This window comes from Nerophis lumbriciformis, linkage group LG16 (assembly GCF_033978685.3).
Source record: "Nerophis lumbriciformis linkage group LG16, RoL_Nlum_v2.1, whole genome shotgun sequence".
In the NCBI taxonomy this organism is placed as follows: domain Eukaryota; kingdom Metazoa; phylum Chordata; class Actinopteri; order Syngnathiformes; family Syngnathidae; genus Nerophis; species Nerophis lumbriciformis.
The window spans coordinates 20,225,943-20,252,016 of record NC_084563.2 but is presented as its reverse complement, the minus strand read 5'-3'; the positions used below and the strand labels follow the sequence as shown (position 1 = coordinate 20,252,016).

The following is a 26,074-nucleotide window of genomic DNA, read 5'->3' as shown; positions in this document are numbered from 1 at the left end:
GAACATAGTAAATCTTTGAGAGCCTCACACAAAGAATCCAACTCTAGGGGGGGGGGGAGAAGAAGAGAGAAACGCAACACCGTACAGTAGCCCAACCTCCTCCAGGTATCACAGCCGTGCATGCACCAGATACTGGGTGTGGTCACCTTAATGCACAAAAGCCAGAAATAAAGAACCAAGCTATTGCTTTTCAGCAGCGAGACCCCCAGGTGACCTTCCTCGGAGACCCCGGCATGACCCCACGCAGAGGAAAAGGGAGAAGCAGAGCGACAGGAGTCGAATGCACAGGCAGCGCCAGGACAAAAGCTAAAAAGGAAGGCGTTGTCATTTTAGCCTCAGTAAATCAGCAACCAGGTGACAGTCCCATTTCTCGGACTGGTGTGCCCACCTTACCGCTCTCATTAGTCACAGGCCCTTCTGCATTTACGCTGCTGCCTTCAGCGACATACCCTTGTCCACTTATTGTTTCTGACCATCTCTGCCTCCGTCGGGTAAGTTAAGGTTCTTAGCTTCAGGGTGGAATGTGTCTCACTGTGGGCTTTAACAGCAGCTGGGGATGGATGCTTGAGGGCCCTGGCTTTATCATCTGCCAGTGAAATAAACCACAATCATGGGATACTGTTCAGGTTATCTGGCAACGGTAAACCCTGATCTGGGCTTGTGTCTACTGTGTGGCATCATACCAGCAGCCAGACACTGCTTATGAAAACAACATGTGTCTTTTTCTCTGGAGTGGGAATGGGAGGACGTGATGTAGTTGATTCGACAATTTCCCACCTCCGAGGTAGTAGCTGAGTTACCTTTGTGTAAGATTATCTTGTCAGGACGTTACTGGGAATTGAGTTTAACAGCAGATACTTTAGAAATTGGTGCTTTCTGACAATTATTCATACACACTGTAAGAAAAATCTACACAATTTACGGTAAAATACTGGCAGCGGTGGTTACCAGAAATTCACCGTAAAATGCATTAGAACCAATTTCAGTGTTGCCAATCAGCCTATCCCTAGGTGCATGTCTTTGGAGGTGGGAAAAAGCCAGACTACTCGGACAGAACTCACGCAGTCTCAGGGAAAACATGCGAACTCCAAACAGAAAGACCCCTACCCCGGGAATCGAACCCGGGACCCTCTCACTGTAAGCCACTGTGTTGCCCTGTCACCAAAACTAGTATCTGCGAAATGCCCGTGTTTGCGAGACATGTGTGACAATTTTAACTTGAAAGTATTTGTACAACCTTTCACCGGACAACTCACAACACGGCCTTCGGCAACATGTTCCTTCAAGTGAGCTATCAAAAATGAGCCTTAAATGCTGCGTATCTGGTAAATAAATATCTGCTTGCAAGCACTTCTAACACACTTAAACACACAGCGTTCATTTCCATGCAGTTTGCAATGAAGCACATAGACATAACCCCTCAATGTCTGAAACCACTTGCCACAAAAACACAAGAAAACATATTGTTGGACAAAAGGTAACTAATGCTTTAACGCAAGCCTCTAAAACAATTAAAGTATGCTGTAAATCTAAATGTACCGTCTGCAATATCTTTAATTTAGACAGAATAATACCATACATTTTAGAAGAGTTGCATGATTGTGACATTATTTGCAAATGCATTGTACAATTTTTTCACAGTAAAGTCATGTGTTTTCTGCATTTACTACTAAATACATTTCAAATATTTTTGATTTTACAGTCTTTTAATGTTGCTATTTAACAATTGCTTGCCATTGTTTTTACTGTGATTTTTTTTTTTTTTTTTTTACAGTGCAGGCATGTGAATCTAAATAACGTTTGGGGTGCCACTTATGGGTTGTGGTCAAAATGCTTAGGAAGATATAGTAGTAGGGATGTAGTAAAAATGGGACCTATTACCTCCGTGCTTGCAGAGGGTAATTTCACCACACCTAGTGTGTGAGTGACTATCAGTGGTACTTTAACTTTAACTTTAATGGCATTGTAAATATTGCGGTATTTTGGATTCAGAATGCTAGCAATAATACTGTGGTATGTGACGGTATCAAAGGAGAACTTGGGAGTACTCCTGTCAATATATTTTTTTCTGGCACTATTAAATGGGCTGGTCTGAGAAGTAAACTACATTTCCCATGATTGGATTTACTACAAGCACAAAAACGATGGAGGAGAAAACATGTTGTTGGAGTCACTCACCAATGCGATGAATGAGCAGACAAGCAGTTATTTCCTTTTGGTGTAACTCCTCATTGGAGAGCTTGGACATGCAAAAAATAACAAAAAAACTGCACACTGCGACGTCTCCAACAAGGAATACGAATAATAGGCCACTTGATGAACCATCACCCGGAAAATATTCTTGATGTGAAACCAAGAAGCCATTGAGGCCGAACATCAATTTGTGAGGTATTTACATTATTAAAAGTTAAATTAACCTCTTGCAAATGGTATTGTTACATCCCTACATACTAGCATACGTGTAATACAGAAATCCTTTAAATGTTAGAATTAGGGATGTCCGATAATGGCTTTTTTGCTGATATCCGATATTCCGATATTGTCCAACTCTTAATTACCGATACCGATATATACAGTCGTGGAATTAACACATTATTATGCCTAATTTGGACAACCAGGTAGGGTGAAGATAAGGTTCTTTTTAAAAATAATAATAAAATAAGATAAATAAATTAAAAAGATTTTCTTGAATAAAAAAGAAATTAAAACAATATAAAAACAGTTACATAGAAACTAGTAGTTAATGAAAATGAGTAAAATTAACTGTTAAAGGTTAGTACTATTAGTGCAGTGTTTTTCAACCACTGTGCCGCGGCACACTAGTGTGCCGTTAGATATTGTCTGGTGTGCCGTGGGAAATTATGCAACTTCACCCAATTGGTCCAAAAAATATATTTTGCAAATCAATAATTATAATTAGGGATGTCTGATAATGGCTTTTTACCGATATCCGATATTCCGATATTGTCCAACTCTTTATGACCGATACCGATATCAACCGATACCGATACATACAGTCGTTTAATTAACACATTATTATGCCTAATTTGGACAACCAGGTATGGTGAAGATAAGGTCCTTTTTTTTAAAATAATAATAAAATAAAATAAGATAAATAAATTAAAAACATTTTCTTGAATAAAAAAGAAAGTAAAACAATATAAAAACAGTTACATAGAAACTAGTAATTAATGAAAATGAGTCAAGTTAACTGTTAAAGGTTAGTACTATTAGTGGACCAGCAGCACGCACAATCATGTGTGCTTACGGACTGTATCCCTTGCAGACTGTATTGATATGTGAAGTGAAGTGAAGTGAATTATATTTATATAGTGCTCTTTCTGTAGTAACTCAAAGCGCTTTACATGGTGAAATATATATACAGATATATATTGATATATAATGTAGGAACCAGAATATTAATAACAGAAAGAAACAACCCCTTTGTGTGAATGAGTGTGAATGAGTGTAAATAGGGGAGGGAGGTTTTTTTGGGGGTTGGTGCACTAATTGTAAGTGTATCTTGTGTTTTTTTTTGTTGATTTAATAAAAAAAAAAAAAAAAAAAAAAAACGATACCGATAATAAAAAAAAAAACGATACCGATAATTTCCGATATTACATGCCGATATTATCGGACATCCCTAGTTAGAATCATTAGACAGGTGATCAATGAACCAAAATAATTGCCAAGTCCAACCTGTGCTTTTGCAAAGATGTTTCCGCTTTATGGAAGCCGTATTGTTCAATCAATCATGTTCAAATTTTACTGACATGTACTTGATTGTCCCCTTATATTGTGTACAAAATTTCATAGTGATACGGAGAAACGTCAAGTTACAGTCTGTGTTTTGTAGCATTGACATGTGTGAGTTAAAGTAGATTCAAGTTGGAACTGACGTGGTTGGAACTTGAAGGTTTAACAACGGAGCCAACGTCTGGTGCATTTGTCCAAAAATAATAGCACAAGTAGCACGTTTTGACAAGTTTACACCCATTTGTGTCTGATATAACATGAATCTGTTATTTTGTAGCCTTCACTTATCCATTCATCCATCTATCCATCAATTGTAAAGTCTACACCTTGCCAAATAATCACTTTGGTAGTATTTGATCCCATGATTGCCGTATGAACATCAGCAATGTAAACCAATGACAACACCTTTCTGTCAATAAAAATGCAATAAAACATGTTCTTTGTGGAAATGTGTCTTTAGAAACATCAAATTAGTGGCGGCTGTCTCTAAGTTTGACAGCGACATAACTATTGAGTTATGTTTTGTTGTCAGACTCCCTCCACCTCTCGCTTGTATAAACAGTCTTGTCTTCTGTTTATGTTCACATACGTGACAGTTAACCCTTTAAACGTGACAGCTTGTATTTTTCGTCCCCAGTCGACCTGGAGCACATGAGGACGGTGAAGGCCGACAAACACCAGCGCTTTTGCCAAGAGAACGGCCTCGTCAGTCAGTTTGTGTCCGCCAAGACCGGAGACTCGGTGAGCTTCCATCGACAAGTAAAGTGACCATTTGGATCTAGTGGCTAATGTTTCACTCTCTCGCTCTTTAGGTGTATCTTTGTTTCCAGAAGGTTGCTGCTGAGATTCTGGGCGTGAAGCTCAACAAAGCTGAAATAGAACAGTCCCAGGTGAGTCATTCATGTCTCGGGTTTCACCAAGATGGCGCTCTCTAACAAGGTTATTTTTTCACTGCCTTCCTGGATTAATTGACTCGAGAACAAATGTGTTGTCCTGCCGTTGGACGCAACGCCAAGCTAGTTGTGGTGGAGGTCACAGGGAGTGTGTTAGGTCAGCAGAGGTCGCCACACACTGTAAATGACCCTCTGTTGCATAAACACTGGTTTGTTACGTCTGCCTCCAGTGGCGCTTTACCTGCCCATCTGTGAATGAGACCCACATTGACCACATTAACGCGTGAAGTCAAGAGGTTAAAGGTATGCAGTTAGGTGAAGAGGTTAGTTTGGCCGATTGATTTATTTGGTGTATCTCCCCAACCCTCCGTGTTGGCGTAAAAAGAGGACACGGCCTACCAGCGAGACCCGGGTGCCCGAATATGGCAGCTGTAGGATTTACGGGGTCGCCTCCTCTAGAAGCATTAATCCTGGCCCTGATGTGAGCCGTTGGAGCCACCCTGGCTGCGTAACGGTCTATGAGCGAGGGGCTGCAGAGAGGTCATGTGGGAGAGCATGTAAGGGAAGGACAAGCCTGGTTCTCAAGCCCCACCACCACCAGTTATTGCTGACTACGAAGTCCATCTTTGTTCTTCCCCCTCCTCCCTTGATAGTGCTGTCAAATGAACAAAGTGCTTTAATCCGGGTGTATCAACTCAAGGTTAAAATGAGTGACCCACTCATTGCGATGTTGTAAGTAGGGAAGACAGGGACCGTGTAAAGCACGGGGGTCACATTGAAAGAAAATAATGTGTCTGTGGGCCAATGAGTATGCGTTAAATTATATTTTTTTAATCGCATTTTGTCCATATAGTTAACTCAAAATTAATCGCGATAATCGCGGAAAGATATCATTTTTCCTCATTAATAAGTCGACACTAGACAAATAATTTTTCAAGTTTTTAATACCATGACTGGACAATTAATTCAGAATCATCCATCCATCCATCCATCCATCCATCCATCTTCTTCCGCTTATCCGAGGTCGGTTTGCGGGGGCAGAAGCGTAAGCAGGGAAGCCCAGACTTTCCTCTCCTCAGCCACTTTGTCCAGCTCTTCCCGGGGGATCCCGAGGTGTTCCCAGGCCAGTCGGGAGACATAGTCTTCCCAAAGTGTGGGAAGTGTGGGTCTTCCCCGTGGCCTCCTACCGGTTGGACGTACCCTAAACACCTCCCTAAGGAGGCGTTCGGGTGGCATCCTGACCAGATGTCCTAACCACCTCGTCTGGCTCCTCTCGATGTGGAGGAGCAGCGGCTTTACTTTGAGCTCCCCCCGGATGGCAGAGCTTCTCACCCTATCTCTAAGGGAGAGCCCCGCCACCCGGCGGAGGAAACTCATTTTGGCTGCTTGTACCCGTGATCTTGTCCTTTCGGTCATAACCCAAAGCTCATGACCATAGGTGAGAATGGGAACGTAGATCGACCGGTAAATTGAGTGCTTTGCCTTCCGGCTCAGCTCCTTCTTCACCACAACGGATCGATACAGCGTCCGCATTACTGAAGACGCCGCACCGATCCGCCTGTCGATCTCACGATCTACTCTTCCCTCACTCGTGAACAAGGCTCCGAGGTACTTGAACTTCTCCACTTGGGGCAAGATCTGCTCCCCAACCCAGAGATGGCACTCCACCCTTTTCCGGGCGAGAACCATGGACTCGGACTTGGAGGTGCTGATTCTCAGAATCAGAATCAGAAATACTTTAATGATCCTGAGGGGGAAATTAAGATTTTCAGAACAATCCCATTCAAGAGCAGACACACATTACAGGGAGACCGAACAGGATCGCTGACGGGTCTGCCAACTTCCGGCACCCTTACAAAAAATGTGAGAAACAGGTAAACGCTGGGTAAGTGGGGGTGAGAAAAAAACAAATTCAGTCTAAGTCTGGGCCCCTGGAGAGGGGGTCCAGACTGAGGCCAAGGAAAAACAACAACAAAAAACACAAAAAACATATACACTGTGTTGGCCTCTGCGGTGTTCCACGCCATCGTCTGCTGGGGTGGAGGGAGCATGGCCAGAGATAGGAGCAGACCCAACAAAGCAATGTGTTGGGTTAATTTGCTTTAATAAAAAGTTTTTTTTTTTAAATATTATGCTTTTTGAAACAGCTCAACACGAGAAGGATATGAACACGTTTTTTAGAGGAAAAAAAATACTTGCAGTAAGTTGGTGTCTTGCCAGACTTTCTATTTTGTAGGAATACAGAATTTGTGTTCTTGCTTTACAGTAGGAGCACTTGCATTTAGAGGAGAGGAGCTACACTTCCATGTTTGGATAGCAGTTTCACCATACTTGCCAACCCTCCCGATTTTCCCGGGAGACTCCCGAATTTCAGTGCCCCTCCCGAAAATCTCCCGGGGCAACCATTCTCCTTAATTTCTCATGATTTCCACCCGGACAACAATATTGGGGGCGTGCCTTAAAGGCACTGTCTTTAGCGTCCTCTACAACCTGTGGTCATGTCCGCTTTTCCTCCATACAAATAGCGTGCCGGACTAGTCACATAATATATACGGCTTTTACACATACATAAGTGGATGCAAGGCATACTTGATCAACAGCCATACAGGTCACACTGAGGGTGGCCATATAAACAACTTTAACACTGTTAAAAATATGCTCCACACTGTGAACCCACACCAAAAAAAAGAATGACAAACACATTTCGGGAGAACATCCGCACCGTAACACAACATAAACACAACAGAACAAATACCCAGAATCCCTTGCAGCACTAACTCTTCCGGGACGCTACAATATACACCCCCGCTACCACCAAACTACGGCCACCTCAACCCCGCCCCCCCACCACCTCAACCCACGCATTAATAGCACAAAATGTGGATTATTATGATCATGCTTTGATTGTTAAAGATATTTTTTCCTACATGATTAAATGTTTCTGATATTCTGTACTTTACATGTTGTACAAGTTAGTAGTCGTAGGTTATTTTGGACATGTTAAAGCAAAAGAAAAAATTGTGGAAAAAAAAAAAAATAATCTTGATAACATTAAAGTACATAAATAGAAACAAATATTTCATAATGAAAACACATAAAAAATGAAATCAATACTTAATGGTTAGGTTTTTTTTCTTATCCAAAAAGGAGTGGGAAGAAGTGAAACATATTTACTCCCAATCAAATAACCAGCGTTCTTATCATCATTATTATTATTATGTACAATGATAAATTTACCGGTATTAATGAAATATACTTTGAATAATCTTTTACCCACTTTACTCACTTTACACTTTATTTTGCTTTATATGTAATTTGTACTGTCTGTAGTTCCACAAGAGTTTTGAATGTAAGAAAAATGTATAAGTGTGATCCCTATATCCTGCCGTATGAATGAGCCTTATTGCTTTCTTCCGCATGGTGATGAGTGTATATAATCTTATGTAATTATTGCCCCAAACTTCTGCACAGTAGTGCAAGTTGATGGCATTCATATCTCTGCATGACAATGTTTTACCCTTCTCTACCTATTTATTAATACAATGTAATATTCAGCCTGTTAAACATGCTGCAATTGTGGACTATCAATCAGAACAGGTTATAAAATAATATACTTCAGCGGGGGTTATATTGTGTAGTCAACTGTAACTACCCGATGTGGGCTGCAGAGGGCAGTGGCAGGCATGCTTGCAGTAATAAAACCTAGCCTCAGTGGTAGTGAAGAAGAAGAGTTTGTTTAAAGAGTCTTTCTCTTTCATTATTGCCACTGCCTTTAAAATACACTGAATTTCAGTCTGCCAAAAAATATTTATTTAGGTAGAAATATCAAATAACATGACACCTCCAAGTCCAAGTCCATGGTTCTCACCCGGAAAAGGGTGGAGTGCCATCTCCGGGTTGGGGAGGAGATCTTGCCCCAAGTGGAGGAGTTCTAGTACCTCGGAGTCTTGTTCACGAGTGAGGGAAGAGTGGATCGTGAAATCGACAGGCGGATCGGTGCGGCGTCTTCAGTAATGCGGACGCGGTAACGATCCGAAGAAGGAGCTGAGCCGGAAGGCAAAGCTCTCAATTTACCGGTCGATCTATGTTCCCATCCTCACCTATGGTCATGAGCTTTGGGTTATGACTGAAAGGACAAGATCACAGGTACAAGCGGCCGAAATGAGTTTCCTCCGCCGGGTGACGGGGCTCTCCCTTAAAGATAGGGTGAGAAGCTCTGCCATCCGGGGGGAGCTCAAAGTAAAGCCGCTGCTCCTCCACATGGAGAGGAACCAGATGAGGTGGTTCTGGCATCTGGTCAGGATGCCACCCGAACGTCTCCCTAGGGAGGTGTTTCGGGCACGTCCGACCGGTAGGAGGCCACGGGGAAGACCCAGGACACTTTGGGAAGACTATGTCTCCCGGCTGGCCTGGGAACGCCTCGGGATCCCCCGGGAAGAGCTGGATGAAGTGGCTGGGGAGAGGAAAGTCTGTGCTTCCTTGCTTATGCTGCTGCCCCCGCGACCCAACCTCAGATAAGCAGAAGATGGATGGATGGATGGATGGATAACATGAGTCCAAATTGAGTTTGTATTCCATCTTACTAAAGCAGTTCGAGTAACAATCTACATTTTATGTTAGAAATGCACTAAACTGTAATCCAAACACGGACGTGAAGCTTCTCTTCACTCAGGCAGCAATGCACGCTCAGCGTTCGCTCCAATGATGTTGTCTCACTTGTTTAAAATGGGTACATGAGATATCAAATTATGTATAAAGTGTCAGGCGGCTGAAGGAACTATTATTAATTTACTGTGGGAATGTTAGGAAAATAAGCGTTGTCTGAATGTAAGAATTGTCTTGGTTGTCCGTTCCAGGCCACCGTAAGTCACGTGAGGTGCACCAGACCTGCTAATGTTTTTTTTTTAAAATCTCAAGTCTTTTATTTGCAGTTAAACATGTGAAGTCTCCCTTGAGTGACAAAAAACATTTTCTACACATCTTTAAGGCAAATAAAATCCAACTTTTTCAACAATTCTAATAAAGCCAATCCTGACAACATTGGCCAGGAGTATAATTCCCAAAAGACACCACATAACTGCATATTGTGACTGTGTTCAGCCGTGAGCAAAAAGTCATGCTGGGCTCAACAGTATAGGCCTCCACTTGACCCAATTCTTCAGTTAGAACGACTCCATATTGTTAAGTAACGTTTCTCCAGAGTGCGCGCCAATGGCCTCAGCTCCAGGTCTAGCCACAGGCCCAGTCAAGCCTCATTATCAGCTGTCAGGTTGAGCGAGCTGAACATGAAGGTCACGACCCCTGACAGAGTTATATCTGCCAGGCAGCCCCCTTTCCATCTTGCTCCTCTGTCTTCAAGATCAGATAGCGAGTCCTCGGATAGCGAGTCACCAACGTTGACACAAGGCTTCAGCAGCTCGTTCATCAGTTGGTCGGACTCAGACGCTGCGTTTTCTGTCACCAATGATATCATCTTTTTTTGTCATCTTTCTCTTTTGCCCACCTATCATCCCCCGTGTCCTCTCTCTCATTGCCTCCAGTTTACATTTCACTCACATTTTTGGTTCTTTTTCTCTCATCCTTTACTCTTTCTCTTTTTTTTCTTCCATTTCCCCGCTGACTACAACCTGCTCAGAGGATTGTGAAGGCCGAGCTGGTCAACTACCCTCAGGATGAAGGCCTCATTAGACAAGACAACTGCCAGCAGAGCAAAATATGTTTGCTTCAATAGTTGGAAGTATGTTTTCAGTTTGCTGTAGAATAGTTAGGTGTACCCTAGCTGACAGCAAGTCAGAACTTCCAGCCCCTATTAGTCCAGTAATATGGCTTGTGTTGTGCCAAACCATCCGCTTCGTGATAACTAGTTATGTGTTCAATAACAAACACAATTTAGTTGAACCAAACATATTTATACTATGATAACCATGAACGTGACCAATAAAAATACTGCATTGATTTCAATAGGCAGGATCAGGCAGTGCGTCGCAATTATTTTCTGTTAGAATCAGAATCAGAATCAGAAATACTTTATTAATCCCTGAGGGGAAATTCACATTTTCAGCACAAACTCATTCAAGATCAGACAAACATTACAGGGAGACAGAATAGGATCGCTGACTGGTCTGTCAACTTCCGGTGCCCCTTATAAAAAAGGTGAGATACAGGTAAACAATGGGGGGGTGAGAAAAAATAAACTCGGTCTAAGCCTGGGCCCCTGGAGAGAGGGTCCAGACTGAGGCCAAGGGGAAAACAACTCATACCCATAGCACAGATCCCTCTTACATGTGTGTAAGAGGGAAACATCCAACATCAAAGAACACAGAGGACATTAAAGGGGAACATTATCACCAGACCTATGTAAGCGTCAATATATACCTTGATGTTGCAGAAAAAAGACCATATATTTTTTTAACCGATTTCCGAACTCTAAATGGGTGAATTTTGGCGAATTAAACGGCTTTCTATTATTCACTCTCGGAGCGATGACGTCACAACGTGACGTCACATCGGGAAGCAATCTGCCATTTTCTCAAACACATTACAAACACCGAGTCAAATCAGCTCTGTTATTTTCCGTTTTTTCGACTGTTTTCCGTACCTTGGAGACATCATGCCTCGTCGGTGTGTTGTCGGAGGGTGTAACAACACGAACAGGGACGGATTCAAGTTGCACCAGTGGCCCAAAGATGCGAAAGTGGCAAGAAATTGGACGTTTGTTCCGCACACTTTACCGACGAAAGCTATGCTACGACAGAGATGGCAAGAATGTGTGGATATCCTGCAACACTCAAAGCGGATGCATTTCCAACTGGACTGGACAGATCAGCTTTCAGGAAAAGAGAGCGGATGAGGGTATGTCTACAGAATATATTAATTGATGAAAACTGGGCTGTCTGCACTCTCAAAGTGCATGTTGTTGCCAAATGTATTTCATATGCTTTAAACCTAGTTCATAGTTGTTAGTTTCCTTTAATGCCAAACAAACACATACCAATCGTTAGTTAGAAGGCGATTGCCGAATTCGTCCTCGCTTTCTCCCGTGTCGCTGGCTGTCGTGTCGTTTTCGTCGGTTTCGCTTGCATACGGTTCAAACCGATATGGCTCAATAGCTTCAGTTTCTTCTTCAATTTCGTTTTCGCTACCTGCCTCCACACTACAACCATCCGTTTCAATACATGCGTAATCTGTTGAATCGCTTAAGCCGCTGAAATCCGATTCTGAATCCGAGCTAATGTCGCTATATCTTGCTGTTCTATGCTCCATGTTTGTTTGTATTGGCATCACTGTGTGATGTCACAGGAAAATGGACGGGTGTATATAACGATGGTTAAAATCAGGCACTTTGAAGCTTTTTTTAGGGATATTGCGTGATGGGTAAAATTTTGAAAAAACTTCGAAAAATAAAATAAGCCACTGGGAACTAATTTTTAATGGTTTTAACCCTTCTGAAATTGTGATAATGTTCCCCTTTAAAGACATTAAAAGAGCAGAGCTGATGCAACCAGCCACTTCTACATACAGCTATATCGTCTGCTGGGGTGGAGGGAGCATGGCCAGAGACAGGAGCAGACCCAACAAAGCAACCAAGAGAGCAGACTCCACTCTCGGCCGCCCACTAACTCGGCCAGTGTCCAGTCCGCATGGACGTGCGAGGATACGTCTAGAATGAGAATAAAATTAATCTATCTAGAAGGCAGGGGCGTCAAACTTGTTTTCATCGAGGTCATGGCGGTAATGCACTTGTAACAGTGCATTTAGACTTAGACTTAGACTTCCTTTTATTGTCATTCAAATTTGAACTTTACAGTACAGATAAGAACAAAATGTTGTTGCATTAGCTCATGGTAGTGCAGGATAATAGAGCATTAAGGTGCAGATATAAATAAATAGATCACTGTACAGATAAATATATTACACTTTTGTGTATGCACCCACGTTTATGGATGTATGTTATATTGTCTTTATATTCCAGCGAGTTAATCCGTTTTTAGGGGGAATTGAGGGGATTATTATGATGCGTTCAAGAGTCTTATGGACTCAGGGAAGAAGCTGTTACAGAACTTGGAGGTTCTGCTTTGAAGGCTGCGGAACCTATTTCTAGAGTCCAGCAGTGAAAATAGTCCTTGGAGGGGGTGGGAGGAGTCTCTGCCAATTTTCTGAGCCCTGGTCAGGCAGCGGCTTTTTGCGATTTCCTGGATAGGAGGAAGAGGAGTCCTGATGATCTTTTCCGCCGTCCTCACCACTGTCTGCAGAGACTTCCAGTCTGAGGCACTATATGAATATTATTGTTTATTTGCCTCTTGATAATATTACATATTATAATTGTATGTAACAAATTGATGTATAACTTGCTTTGAAATCATAAGTCCGGGTGACAAGCAGATATTTAAGTATTTATTTAGATTTTAACAAAACAAATGTTTGGAATATATGTTAATCTGATGTTCGGTGCATGAACAGATAATATTGAAAGTTAAAATGCAATTTTTCTGTCAAAATTGATAGATTGAATGCATTTAGTGAAAACGATTAAAGGGGAACATTATCACAATTTCAGAATGGTTAAAACCATTAAAAGTCAATTCCCAGTGGCTTTTTATATTTTTCGAAGTTTTTTTCAAAATTTTACCCATCACGCAATATCCCTAAAAAAAGCTTCAAAGTGCCTGATTTTAACCATCGTTATAAACACCCGTCCATTTTCCTGTGACGTCACACAGTGATGCCAACACAAACAAACATGGCGCATAGAACAGCAAGCTATAGCGACATTAGCTCGGATTCAGACTCGGATTTCAGCGGTTTAAGCGATTCAACAGATTACGAATGTATTGGAACGGATGGTTGTAGTGTGGAGGCAGGTAGCGAAAACGAAATTGAAGAAGAAACTGAAGCTATTGAGCCATATCGGTTTGAACCGTATGCAAGCGAAACCGACGACAGCCAGCGACACGGGAGAAAGCGAGGACGAATTCGGCGATCGCCTTCTAACCAACGATTGGTATGTGTTTGTTTGGCATTAAAGGAAACTAACAACTATGAACTAGGTTTACAGCATATGAAATACATTTGGCAACAACATGCACTTTGAGAGTGCAGACAGCCCAATTTTCATCAATTAATATATTCTGGAGACATACCCTCATCCGCGCTCTTTTCCTGAAAGCTGATCTGTCCAGTTTTGGAGTTGATGTCAGCAGGCCAGGGAAGCTAGGGTCGATAGGGGGTTTAGCTCGCTCGTCTGCGGGAACAAACATTGCTTGCCGTGCTAGCAGGGCCCTTTGTCCCTGAATTGCTCACACACTCCGGCAGATTCAATGGGGGTCTGGCGGCAGATTTCTTTGACTTTATCGTTGAAAATGCATCTGCTTTGAGTGTCGCAGGATATCCACACATTCTTGCCATCTCTGTCGTAGCATAGCTTTCGTCGGTAAAGTGTGCGGAACAAACGTACAATTTCTTGCCACTTTCGCATCTTTGGGCCACTGGTGCAACTTGAATCCGTCCCAGTTCGTGTTGTTACACCCTCCGACAACACACCGACGAGGCATGATGTCTCCAAGGTACGGAAAACAGTCGAAAAAACGGAAAATAACAGAGCTGATTTGACTCGGTGTTTGAGAAAATGGCGGATTGCTTCCCGATGTGACGCCACGTTGTGATGTCATCGCTCCGAGAGCGAATTTTAGAAAGGCGTTTAATTCGCCAAAATTCACCCATTTAGAGTTCGGAAATTGGTTAAAAAAATATATGGTCTTTTTTCTGCAACATCAAGGTATATATTGACGCTTACATAGGTCTGGTGATAATGTTCCCCTTTAAGTGTTTTATTGACGCACATAGTGTTGTCCCGATACCAATTTTTTGGTACCGGTACCAAAATGTATTTTGATACTTTTCTAAATAAGGGGAACCACAAAAGTTGCTTTATTGGTTTTATTTGAACAAAAAATGTTAGGGTACATTAAACATATGTTTCTTATTGCAATTTTGTCCTTAAATAAAATAGTGAACATACGAGACAACTTGTCTTTAAGTAGTAAGTAAGCAAACTAAGGCTCCTAATTTGCTGACATATGCAGTAACATATTGTCCCATTATCATTCTATTATTTTGTCAAAATTATTAAGGACAAGTGGTCGAAAATGAATAAAAAATCTACTTGTTCATTTACTGTTAATATCTGCTTACTTTCTCTTTTAACATGTTCTATCTACACTTCTGTTAAAATGTAATAATCACTTATTCGTCTGTTGTTTGATACTTTACATTAGTTTTGGATGATACCACAAATTTGGGTATCAATCCGATACCAAGTAGTTCCAGGATCATACATTGGTCATTTTCAAAGTCCTCGTGTATCCCGGGACATATTTCCCGAGTTTATGAACATACAATACATTTCAAGAAAACGAAAAAAGATGTGTTGATGCTAAAAAATATCGATGTAATCCATAGTAGTATCGACGTGACACGCTATTGTACTTGGTATCAATACAGTGGATGTTAGGTGTAGATCCACTCATGGCATTTGTTATAACTTCACCTTTATCTTTAGTTTTTAAGCCAAAATGCGTTCGTTCTCCCTTTTCTGTCTACACACTGTGTCTGCTTGTAAGTACTCCGTGATTGTGCGCTGCCGAACATGCTCGTCTGCTTGTAAACCAGCAATGACACGACGGGGGCTTGGGAGACCGGTACTTTTTAGAGGCGGTATAGTACCGAATATTATTCATTAGTATCGCGGTACTATACTAATACCGGTATACCGCACATTATGTTCATTCTTTTGCGGGTCACATAAAACGATGTGGTGTGCTGGATCTGGCTGTTATTTGAGGAAATATAGTAGTCAGTAATCATAACAGGTTTGTTACTACTACTTACAAATGTATAATGCCCAACAGTCATTGTTTTTACCCAATCATGTTAGGATGTTCCTAAGCTTGTCTTTTTCTATGTGCGTCCCCGCAGCGCGTGGTCAAGGCGGACATCGTAAACTACAGTCAAGACACGGTGGCCCGGACGGTCAACACCCCTCGCAGTTCCATGTGTGCGGTGCAGTGAGTCCACACAATAAAACCCACCGAGATGCCATCTTGTCTGTCAATCAGCCAGTAAGTCAGTATTGCTTCTTCTTGCGGGCTGTGCCACCTGTACTCGTGTGTCGTTGCTCGTACGGCTGTGGCGGAGGACGGACACCCGTTAAATTCAATTTCCGTAATTGATCTGTGCGTCATGACGTGAGTAGATTTACTTTGGTATCCTTCTCTGTCACGATCGCAGCAGAGAAAAGAGAAACCCACTGACATGTTTGCATGTGATGTCCTAAATTAATGTTCTACAGATGAATATTGTGCATAATCTGTAAACTAGATTACCAATTTCAACCTATCATTTTTAATTACAAGTATTGCCTCTCTTTAGATCGCTAAACTCCCACCATTTCTGGTTTCCATGTGTGTACTGTAAGCTACCAGTGACAATTGTCAGTAGATTTTACACTGTATGTACGGTAAATGTATTGAAACATCCATATCCCACCACAATACTACCAATCATCAACATACAATCCCAATCCATTCTGTGTAAATACAAGTATGATGACCTGCTCACAGTATGTACAGTTGAGTTGGTTTTTGTTTTTAAATAAAAGCTTTATGTTGAATATGACAATTTGTACGTGAATATGGTTGAAATGATGTAACAGGGGCAGTAGTAGAGTAGCTTTTGCGATCCCGTCAGATAGGGCTGGGCGATATATCGAATATACTCGATATATCGCGGGTTTGTCTCTGTGGGATGTAGAAAATGACTATTTTGTGAGTATTTGAGTATATGTTCCCACACAGTTGATTTTAGCTGCGGGCATTACACTACAGGTTTTTCTCACTCGTTCTTGTCTCTCCTTCTCACAGAGACGTAAAACAAGCGCACCTTCTTACATACGTCACATGCTACGTCAGTGGTTCTTAACCTGGGTTCCGACTCACCGAACCTAGGGGTTCGGTGAGTCGGCTCAGGGGTTCGGCGGAGGTCAAGACACACCCGACTCATCGTGTAAATAAAAACTTCTCCCTATCGGCGTATTACGGATACGGCAACAGCAGAAGTCAGACTGATTTGCAGGTTTGTAATTTGTTGTGAGTTTATGCACTGTGTTGGTTTTGTTCTTTGAACAATCAATCAATCAATCAATGTTTATTTATATAGCCCTAAATCACAAGTGTGTCAAAGGGCTGCACAAGCCACAACGACATCCTCGGTACAGAGCCCACATAAGGGCAAGGAAAAACTCACCCCAGTGGGACGTCGATGTGAATGACTATGAGAAACCTTGGAGAGGACCGCATATGTGGGTAACCCCCCCCTCTAGGGAGACCGAATGCAATGGATGTCGAGTGGGTCTAACATAATATTGTGAGAGTACAGTCCATAGTGGATCCAGCATAACAGTAAGAGTCCAGTCCACAGTGGGGTCAGCAGGAAACCATCCTGAGCGGAGACGGGTCAGCAGCGCAGAGATGTTCCCAGCCGATGCACAGGCGAGCGGTCCACCCCGGGTCCCGACTCTGGACAGCCAGCACTTCATCCATGGCCACCGGACCTGTGCCCCCCCAACCCCCCTCCACAAGGATGAGGGGAGCAGAGGAAAAAAGAAAAGAAACGGCAGATCAACTGGTCTAAAAGGGGGGTCTATTTAAAGGCTAGAGTATACAAATTAGTTTTAAGATGGGACTTAAATGCTTCTACTGAGGTAGCATCTCTAATTGTTACCGGGAGGGCATTCCATAGTACTGGAGCCCGAATAGAAAACGCTCTATAGCCCGCAGACTTTTTTTGGGCTCTGGGAATCACTAATAAGCCGGAGTTCTTTGAACGCAGATTTCTTGCCGGGACATATGGTACAATACAATCGACAAGATAGGACGGAGCTAGACCGTGTAGTATTTTATATGTAAGTAGTAAAACCTTAAAGTCACATCTTAAGTGCACAGGAAGCCAGTGCAGGTGAGCCAGTATCGGCGTAATATGATCAAACTTTCTTGTTCTTGTCAAAAGTCTAGCAGCCGCATTTTGTACCAATTGTAATCTTTTAATGCTAGACATAGGGAGACCCGAAAATAAAACGTTACAGTAATCGAGACGAGACGTAACGAACGCATGAATAATGATCTCAGCGTCGCTAGTGGACAAAATGGAACGAATTTTAGCGATATTACGGAGATGAAAGAAGGCCGTTTTAGTAACACTCTTAATGTGTGACTCAAACGAGAGAGTTGGGTCGAAGATAATACCCAGATTCTTTGCCGAGTCGCTTTGTGTAATTGTTTGGTTGTCAAATGTTAAGTATTATTAAATAAATGTCGGTGTTTAGCAGGACCGATAATACACAAGGTGATGTTCATGCACGGTTCATTTTGTGCACCAGTAAAAAAACATGGTAACACTTTAGAAAAACTGCGACTTATAGTCCGAAAAATACGGTACCTCAACTTGCTGTTACCATGATCCATCATACTGTACTGTCTGCAAAATTCAATAAAAATATTTGGGGGAAAAAAAAAAAAAAAGAAAAAAAAGCCATATCGCCCAGCCCTACCGTCACATGACAATGACAGAAGGTGCATGATGATTAAGTGTTGAACCAGCCATGTGCTGAAATTGAAGCCTAAGGCCTGAAATCTGACCTAAACAGACTTTGCCAAGTCGCTGCTAGCTAATGATCCATCTGGTCTTTGTTGTGTAAATCTCCACTAAAATAGCTTCTAAATCCACCCTGGATAGATGATACAAACACCTTAATAAATGCTTGTAAGCTGTATTAATTCATGACTCAAAGAGTGCGGCCTTTTGTTGTGAGAGAGGTCTGACTTCAAGACTTCCTTTGGCCTCATCAGTGTCACTGAAACCAGCGGTGGATTAAGTGCATTGAAAGCACACACATCAACAAAACAAAGACAGTATCTCTCCAGCCAGGTGTCAGACCCCTAATGAAAACTACAAACAGGGTAGAAGCCGGCAGCCCAGCTGGGGTCATTCCAGCAGCCCAAGTGCATTGTTTCGCTCCAGTGGACGTCTTAGAAATCTTCTCGGCTGATTTTTCTTTTCCTTTTTTTTTTTTTGTTGAGGGCTGTCACCAGTGTTGACAGGCAAGACTTGCCCTTGGCTTTGCCGCTGTTTGGACAGGTGTTTTTTGCAAAGAAAACAACCGCAGCCGCAATTCCAAAGCTCAGACGCGCAACCATATTGTCGTGGATCTACAGACGGAAGCAAAGAAGAACATCAGTTCGAGAATAATGCCGGGGATGGGCGAGGCTTTAATACCCTGGTAATGGTTGGCTGGCTTGAAACTTTAGTGGTTTTCCTGTTTGATTTTGTGTTTAAGTTGAATACCAGCACAGGGAAACAGACACAATATCAAACATCCAATTTACGAGTTTCATTGGTTCTTGAACAGGGTTCCAAAATAGTGTTTTTCAACCACTCGTGTACCGTGAGATATTGTCTGGTGTGCCGTGGGAGATTATGTAATTTCACCTACCGTATTTTTCGGACTATAAGTCGCAGTTTTTTTCATAGTTTGGCCGGGCTCCAGTGCGATTTATATATGTTTTTTTCCTTCTTTGTTATGCATTTTCGGCAGGTGCGACTTATACTGTGGTGCGACTTATACTCCGAAAAATACGGTAATTGAGTTGAAAATATTTTTTGCAAACCAGTAATTATAATCCGCAAATGTGCCGTTGTTGAGTGTCGGTGTTGTCTAGAGCTCGGCAGAGTAACCGTGTAATACTCTTCCATATCAGTAGGTGGCAACAGGTAGCTAATTGCTTTGTAGATGTCGGGAACATGGTTCGTCGTGATCACAATATGCAGACGACAACGGGAGGCAGCGTGCAGGTAAAAGGGTATCTAATGCTTAAACCAAAAATAAACAAAAGACAAGTGCTGCTAAGAAAAGGCATCGAAGCTTAGGGATGGTTATGTAAAACGAAGCTAAAACCGAACAACAAAAACAGAATGCTGGACGACAGCAAAGACTTACAGAGTGTGGAGAGTTAGTTAGTCAAGGTAGCTGACAGATTAGCACTGAACGTTTGAACTCCATTTTGTCACTTCAAGCTTGCCAGATTCACGACATGATTTTAATCAGATTAATTAATCTAACGTTTCTGCAAGCTTGAATTGCACCTTAAACAGTAAAGACAGACACATGGAACAATATAAAATCACATAGTTGATATATTAAGTCTGTCCTTCCAGCGCTGATTTCATGTACCGTATTTTCCGGACCATAGGGCGCAATGGATTATAAAGCGCACTGCCGATGAATGGTCTATTTTTGATCTTTTTTCATATATAGGGCGCATTAAAGGAGTCATATTATTATTATTTTTTTCTAAATTGAAAACACTTCCTTGTGGTCTACATAACATGTAATGGTGGTTCTTTGGTCAAAATGTTGTTTCTGACAGTCGCTTCCAGATGCGCCGTTTTGTGGGCGGTCTTATTCACGTGGCTCACCTACAGCCGCGTCTTCTCCCCGTCATCTTTGTTGTAGCGGTGTAGCGTGCAAGGACGGGAGTGGAAGAAGTGTCAAAAGATGGAGCTAACTGTTTTAATGACATTCAAACTTTACTTCAATCAATAACGGGGCAGCATCTCCTCATCCAGAAACAACAAGAAGGCCGGAAATGTGTCCCGAGAAAAACCGTCCGACCGGAACTCTCTAATAACTAAAGTTACTTGGGTGAATAATGTAAAGTCACTACACCGGTATGTTTTAGCGCTTTCATGGCGAGTTTACTGACAGATATAAGAAATAACTTTACACTACTTTATATTAGAAATGGCAACAGCAGAGGATGAATGTCACATAACAAGAAGATAGAGAAAAAGAAGAAGCTTATTGACTATGGCGTTGGCACGGACTACAAAAGCGGACGTGCGCAATTTTTCAGGATTTATACAGATCCCAAATACAGATCAGCAGGTACAAGAAGGTAAGCGCCGTGTGTAATGTTCTATATTTTCAATGGAACATACAAAATGTTGGTGTTGTTTACTTGCTATTGCCGTCATAGTGCAGTCCACAGGTATCTCTTATGTTTGACTGCCATCTACTAGTCACACTTATCATTACACCATGTACCAAATAAAATTGCTTCGAAGTCGGTGAGCAAAACCAGAATTATTCCGTACATTAGGCGCACTGTCGAGATTGAGAAAAAAAAAAAGATTTTAAGTGCGCCTTATAGACCGGAAAATACGGTATATCAAAGCGTGTGGAGCAGCAGACGGCATCCACAAAGTACATCCGTACATGACATGACAATCAACAACAAAATAGGAGCTTAAGACAAGTATACAAACACTACGCACAGGAAAACACCAAAAAACTCCAAATAAGTCACGGCGTGATGTGACAGGTCGTGATAGTACACCTACTTTGAGACAAGAGCTATAGTGATTCATTGTTGGTTATGGTTTGAATTCATATCCAACAATTGTGAGAACGACTTTTTACTGTCAATATCGGCTGTTTCATTTTATAATGTTTTCTGCTGGTGGTGTGCCTCGAGATTTTTTCAATGAAAAAAATGTGCGTTGGCTCAAAAAAGGTTGGAAAAACACTGCTTTAAATAGAAAAGTTTGTATATTGAAATTTCTTCATAAGAAACAATGTAAACATGAATAAGGTTCTAGCCTCAACAACAGTCCACACTTCAATACAAAGTCAAAACAACAACAGCTATCTGACCTGTCCTCATTTGCAGCAACCCTGCCCACACTATGGTCACTAGCACTGTGGTGCACTCACTGTTTCAAATCACCAAAAGCCTTAACTCCAACAGCTAGGTCGCTACAATGATTTAAAAAAACAAAAAACTTTTATCTTGTCAGTTAATCTTCTTTGTGTGCAGCAGAAGGGTGTGGGAGACAGTGTCGACAACACTGTTTGGACTTCCTGAATGTTTCACACCACACATTGCTTTTTTTGGACTTAGAAAACTAGAAATGTTCCTACAATGAAGGGTTAGTAAAGTGTGGTACCACTCTATATCATGTTTAGAAATACAATTTTCGCCAACACCAAACAGTGAGAGAAATAAATGCAACATTACATGATGAATTATGCAAAAAGCGCTCTTACACTCCCCTGCAATAAACAGTGATAATCAACATTGTAAAACTCTTTAAAATAAACATTGGCAACGCGGATGCCTAGAGGGCGCTAACGTTCCGAAGTATTGTAAGCATTATATCCCGCCCTCTTTTGTCTTTGAGCAGGAAAACTACATCCCACGCATTCGCTTTGTTAATTGTTAGATAAAGGTAGCGTTTAGGCAATGTTTCGCGACTAACTTTGCCTATTATTGACTGTATAGTCTGTCATAACGACAACGTGACTGCAAATTGTTAGTTGCTTCTGCGGGGCTGCTTTTGTGCGTGCGCACACCTTCCGGACGTGTGAATGTGTGAGAGGCAGAGTGAGTGCCTGAACAACACTCTGCCCGTTTCCATATGAGTTGGGAAATTGTGTTAGATGTAAATATAAACGGAATACAATGATTTGCAAATCATTTTCAACCCATATTCAGTTGAATATGCTACAAAGACAACATATTTGATGTTCAAACTGATAAACATTTTTTTTTTGCAAATAATCATTAACTTTCGAATTTGATGCCAGCAACACGTGACAAAGAAGTTGGGAAAGGTGGCAATAAATACTGATAAAGTTGAGGAATGCTCATCAAACACTTATTTGGAACATCCCACAGGTGAACAGGCAAATTGGGAACAGGTGGGTGCCATGATTGGGTATAAAAGCAGATTCCATGAAATGCTCAGTCTTTCACAAATAAGGATGGGGCGAGGGTCACCACTTTGTCAACAAATGCGTGAGCAAATTGTTGAACAGTTTAAGAAAAACCTTTCTCAACCAGCTATTGCAAGGAATTTAGGGATTTCACCCTCTACGGTCCATAATATCATCAAAGGGTTCAGAGAATCTGGAGAAATCACTGCACGTAAGCAGCTAAGCCCGTGACCTTCGATCCCTCAGGCTGTACTGCATCAACAAGCAACATCAGTGTGTAAAGGATATCACCACATGGGCTCAGGAACACTTCAGAAACCCACTGTCAGTAACTACAGTTGGTCGCTACATCTGTAAGTGCAAGTTAAAACTCTCCTATGCAAGGCGAAAACCGTTTATCCACAACACCCAGAAACGCCGTCGGCTTCGCTGGGCCTGAGCTCATCTAAGATGGACTGATACAAAGTGGAAAAGTGTTCTGTGGTCTGACGAGTCCACATTTCAAATTGTTTTTGGAAACTGTGGACGTCGTGTCCTCCGGACCAAAGAGGAAAAGAACCATCCGGATTGTTATAGGCGCAAAGTTGAAAAGCCAGCATCTGTGACGGTATGGGGGTGTATTAGTGCCCTAGACATGGGTAACTTACACATCTGTGAAGGCGCCATTAATGCTGAAAGGTACATACAGGTTTTGGAGCAACATATGTTGCCATCCAAGCAACGTTACCATGGACGCCCCTGCTTATTTCAGCAAGACAATGCCAAGCCACGTGTTACATCAACGTGGCTTCATAGTAAAAGAGTGCGGGTACTAGACTGGCCTACCTGTAGTCCAGACCTTGAAAATGTGTGGCGCATTATGAAGCCTAAAATACCACAACAGAGACCCCCGGACTGTTGAACAACTTAAGCTGTACATCAAGCAAGAATGGGAAAGAATTCCACCTGAGAAGCTTAAAAAATGTGTCTCCTCAGTTCCCAAACGTTTACTGAGTGTTGTTAAAAGGAAAGGCCATGTAACACAGTGGTGAACTTGCCCTTTCCCAACTTCTTTGGCACGTGTTGCAGCCATGAAATTCTAAGTTAATTATTATTTGCAAAAAAAAAAAAAAAGTTTATGAGTTTGAACATCAAATATCTTGTCTTTGTAGTGCATTCAATTGAATATGGGTTGAAAAGGATTTGCAAATCATTGTATTCCGTTTATATTTACATTTAACACAATTTCCCAACTCATATGGAAACGGGGTTTGTCATTCCTTGCGCTGACAAGAAGTTTTTATTCCATATGATTAATCAGTGTGAAAAAATATATTCTAATGGTCTTGGACTAGCACAGAACTTTCCTCCAGAAGGTCTTATCTTTGTCTGAGAATTGTTGTATCCCAAATAGCTGCAATCGCTTTCTGTTAAGGTATTCATGTGTGATTTCCACAAGCGTCTGTACATGTAGAGGAATGAGAAACACGGGCATGTCTGGATGACTCGCCTCCATATTTCCAGTGGTTTGCTCCGAGTTACGAAAGCGCTTTATTATGAAGCTGGCTGTGGCGCACTTAACCCGTGTAAAAATGTGTCCGAGGAGGGGAACCTTAAACGCTGGTTCAGTGTGGCTGAAACGGGGCTTAGGCTTAATAATTATTCGTTTAAGAGGTTATCCGGCTTAGTGGCCACATAGCCTAAAACTGCAGGCTATGTGGCCACTGTTAGGCCAGAAGTATTATAACTATAATACTATTTTTTTTATTTTGTTTTTGCTTTGACAATGAAGTGTTTTGTCCAGGAATATGACAAACAAACCACCTCATCTCTTGTCCTTCTCTTTGATCTTCTCCTTCTGTATTTATGTGTCCCGCTTACTCTCATCCTTTCAGTCTTTGTGACGTCAGTGTGAAAACAAAGTCCTACATGACATTCTGGTACAGTGCCCGTAGTTGTGGTCTATGCATTTTTCTTGTGGGTAAAAACCGAGCCAACACCCTTGTGATTACCCTCTTCCATTTCCCACCTGTGCCAGTCTCCTATTCTCCGTCAGGAGCCAGGCCGGTGTCACATTTTGGACGCCAGAGCCTGTCAAGACCGTTGAGTTGAGCCAGCAACTTGAGTTTCTAGTTCCCGAGAATTCCCAAGGGTGCCTCAGTGGGTCTTCTTTCCCCCGCGCTTGCTCGACCGGTCAATTGGGACCTCTGGTTGTCCCGAAGGTGCTGCCTGTCTACCACCGCAGCAGAAAGCCCATGATTTATTTTCGGGGTGAGGATGTGGGCATTCGGAAGGGTCGTATTTATAGTGTGCCGGTCTTGTGGGAGGACCCTGCCAGTAAAAACATGCAGATTCCCAAAAAGGAGACTTGGGGACAGAAAAGTGAAAAGTCTTTCTGGCATGGATGGGCGCTATTTTCAGTGGGCTGATGAATGAATAACACTTAAACTCAACAGCCCCTGGATCTCATTCTAGAAGTAGGAGGACAAGGACAACCCCTCCACTCAGTGTGTGATTTAGAAGGCAGCATTGTTAGGTTTGCTTTGCGCTTTCTATTCTGTTGATTAAAACTTCTAGTAAAAAACATAATTTAAAAATAAAATCAATTTTTTCTTTGTCAAAGCAAGCACCTTAACAATTTTAACCAAGTGTACGGTTGATTTTAGAGTTAGTCAAGGTAGCTGACAGATTAGCACTGACAGTTTGACCTCCATTTGGTCACTTCAAGCTTGCCAGATTCACGACATGATTTTAATCAGATGAATTAATCTAACGTTTCTGCAAGCTTGAATTGCACCTTAAACAGTAAAGACAGATACATGGAACAATATAAAATCACCTAGTTGATACATTAAGTCTGTCCTTCCAGCCCTGATTTCATGTACGGTATTTTCCAGACCATAGGCATGGTCTATTTTCGATCTTTTTTCATATATAAGGCGCACCGGATTATAGGGTGCATTAAAGGAGTACTATTATTATTTTTTTTTTTTTGTGAATGTAAAACACTTCTTTGTGGTCTACATAACATGTAATGATGGTTCTTTGGTCAAAATGTTGCATAGATGATGTTTTACAGATCCTCTTCAAGCCGCTTTCTGACAGTCGCTTCCGGATGCGCCGTTTTGTGGGCGGTCTTATTTACGTGGCTCACCTACGGCTGCGTCTTCTCCCCGTCATCTTTGTTGTAGCGGTGTAGCGTGCAAGGACGGGAGTGGAAGAAGTGTCAAAAGATAGAGCTAACTGTTTTAATGACATTCAGACTTTACTTCAATCAATAACGGAGCAGCATCTCTTCATCCAGAAACAACAACACCCGTGAAAAACCGTCCGACCGGAACTCTCTAATAACTAAAGTTCCTTGGGTGAATAATGTAAACTCACTACACCGGTATGTTTTAGCGTTTTCATGGCGAGTTTACTGACAGATATAAGTAAGAACTTTACACTACTTTATACAAGAAATGGCAACAGCAGAGGATGAATGTCCCATAACAAGAAGATAGAGGAAAAAGAACAAGCTCTACTATGGGGTCGGCACGGACTACAAAGGCGGACATGCACAATTTTCCAGGATTTTTGCAGATCCCAAATACAGATCAGCAGGTACCAGAAGGTA

At 41.9% G+C, this 26,074-nt stretch overlaps 1 protein-coding gene across 2 annotated transcripts in view; it reads left to right on the top strand.

Moving 5' to 3' along the window:
* rab28 (RAB28, member RAS oncogene family) overlaps window positions 1–16,344 on the top strand; it is an 86,419-nt gene extending 70,075 nt beyond the window's left edge. The window contains exons 5-8 of one of the 2 annotated variants that reach the window (XM_061976758.1): window positions 4,394–4,497; window positions 4,569–4,646; window positions 10,285–10,386; window positions 15,624–16,344. In XM_061976758.1, coding sequence (XP_061832742.1) covers window positions 4,394–4,497; window positions 4,569–4,646; window positions 10,285–10,380 — 278 coding nt within the window. In that variant the 3' untranslated portion in view covers window positions 10,381–10,386; window positions 15,624–16,344. The remainder of the gene's footprint in view (window positions 1–4,393; window positions 4,498–4,568; window positions 4,647–10,284; window positions 10,387–15,623) is intronic. The other variant, XM_061976759.1, reaches the window with a different exon arrangement.
* The last annotated feature ends 9,730 nt before the right edge of the window (window positions 16,345–26,074 follow it).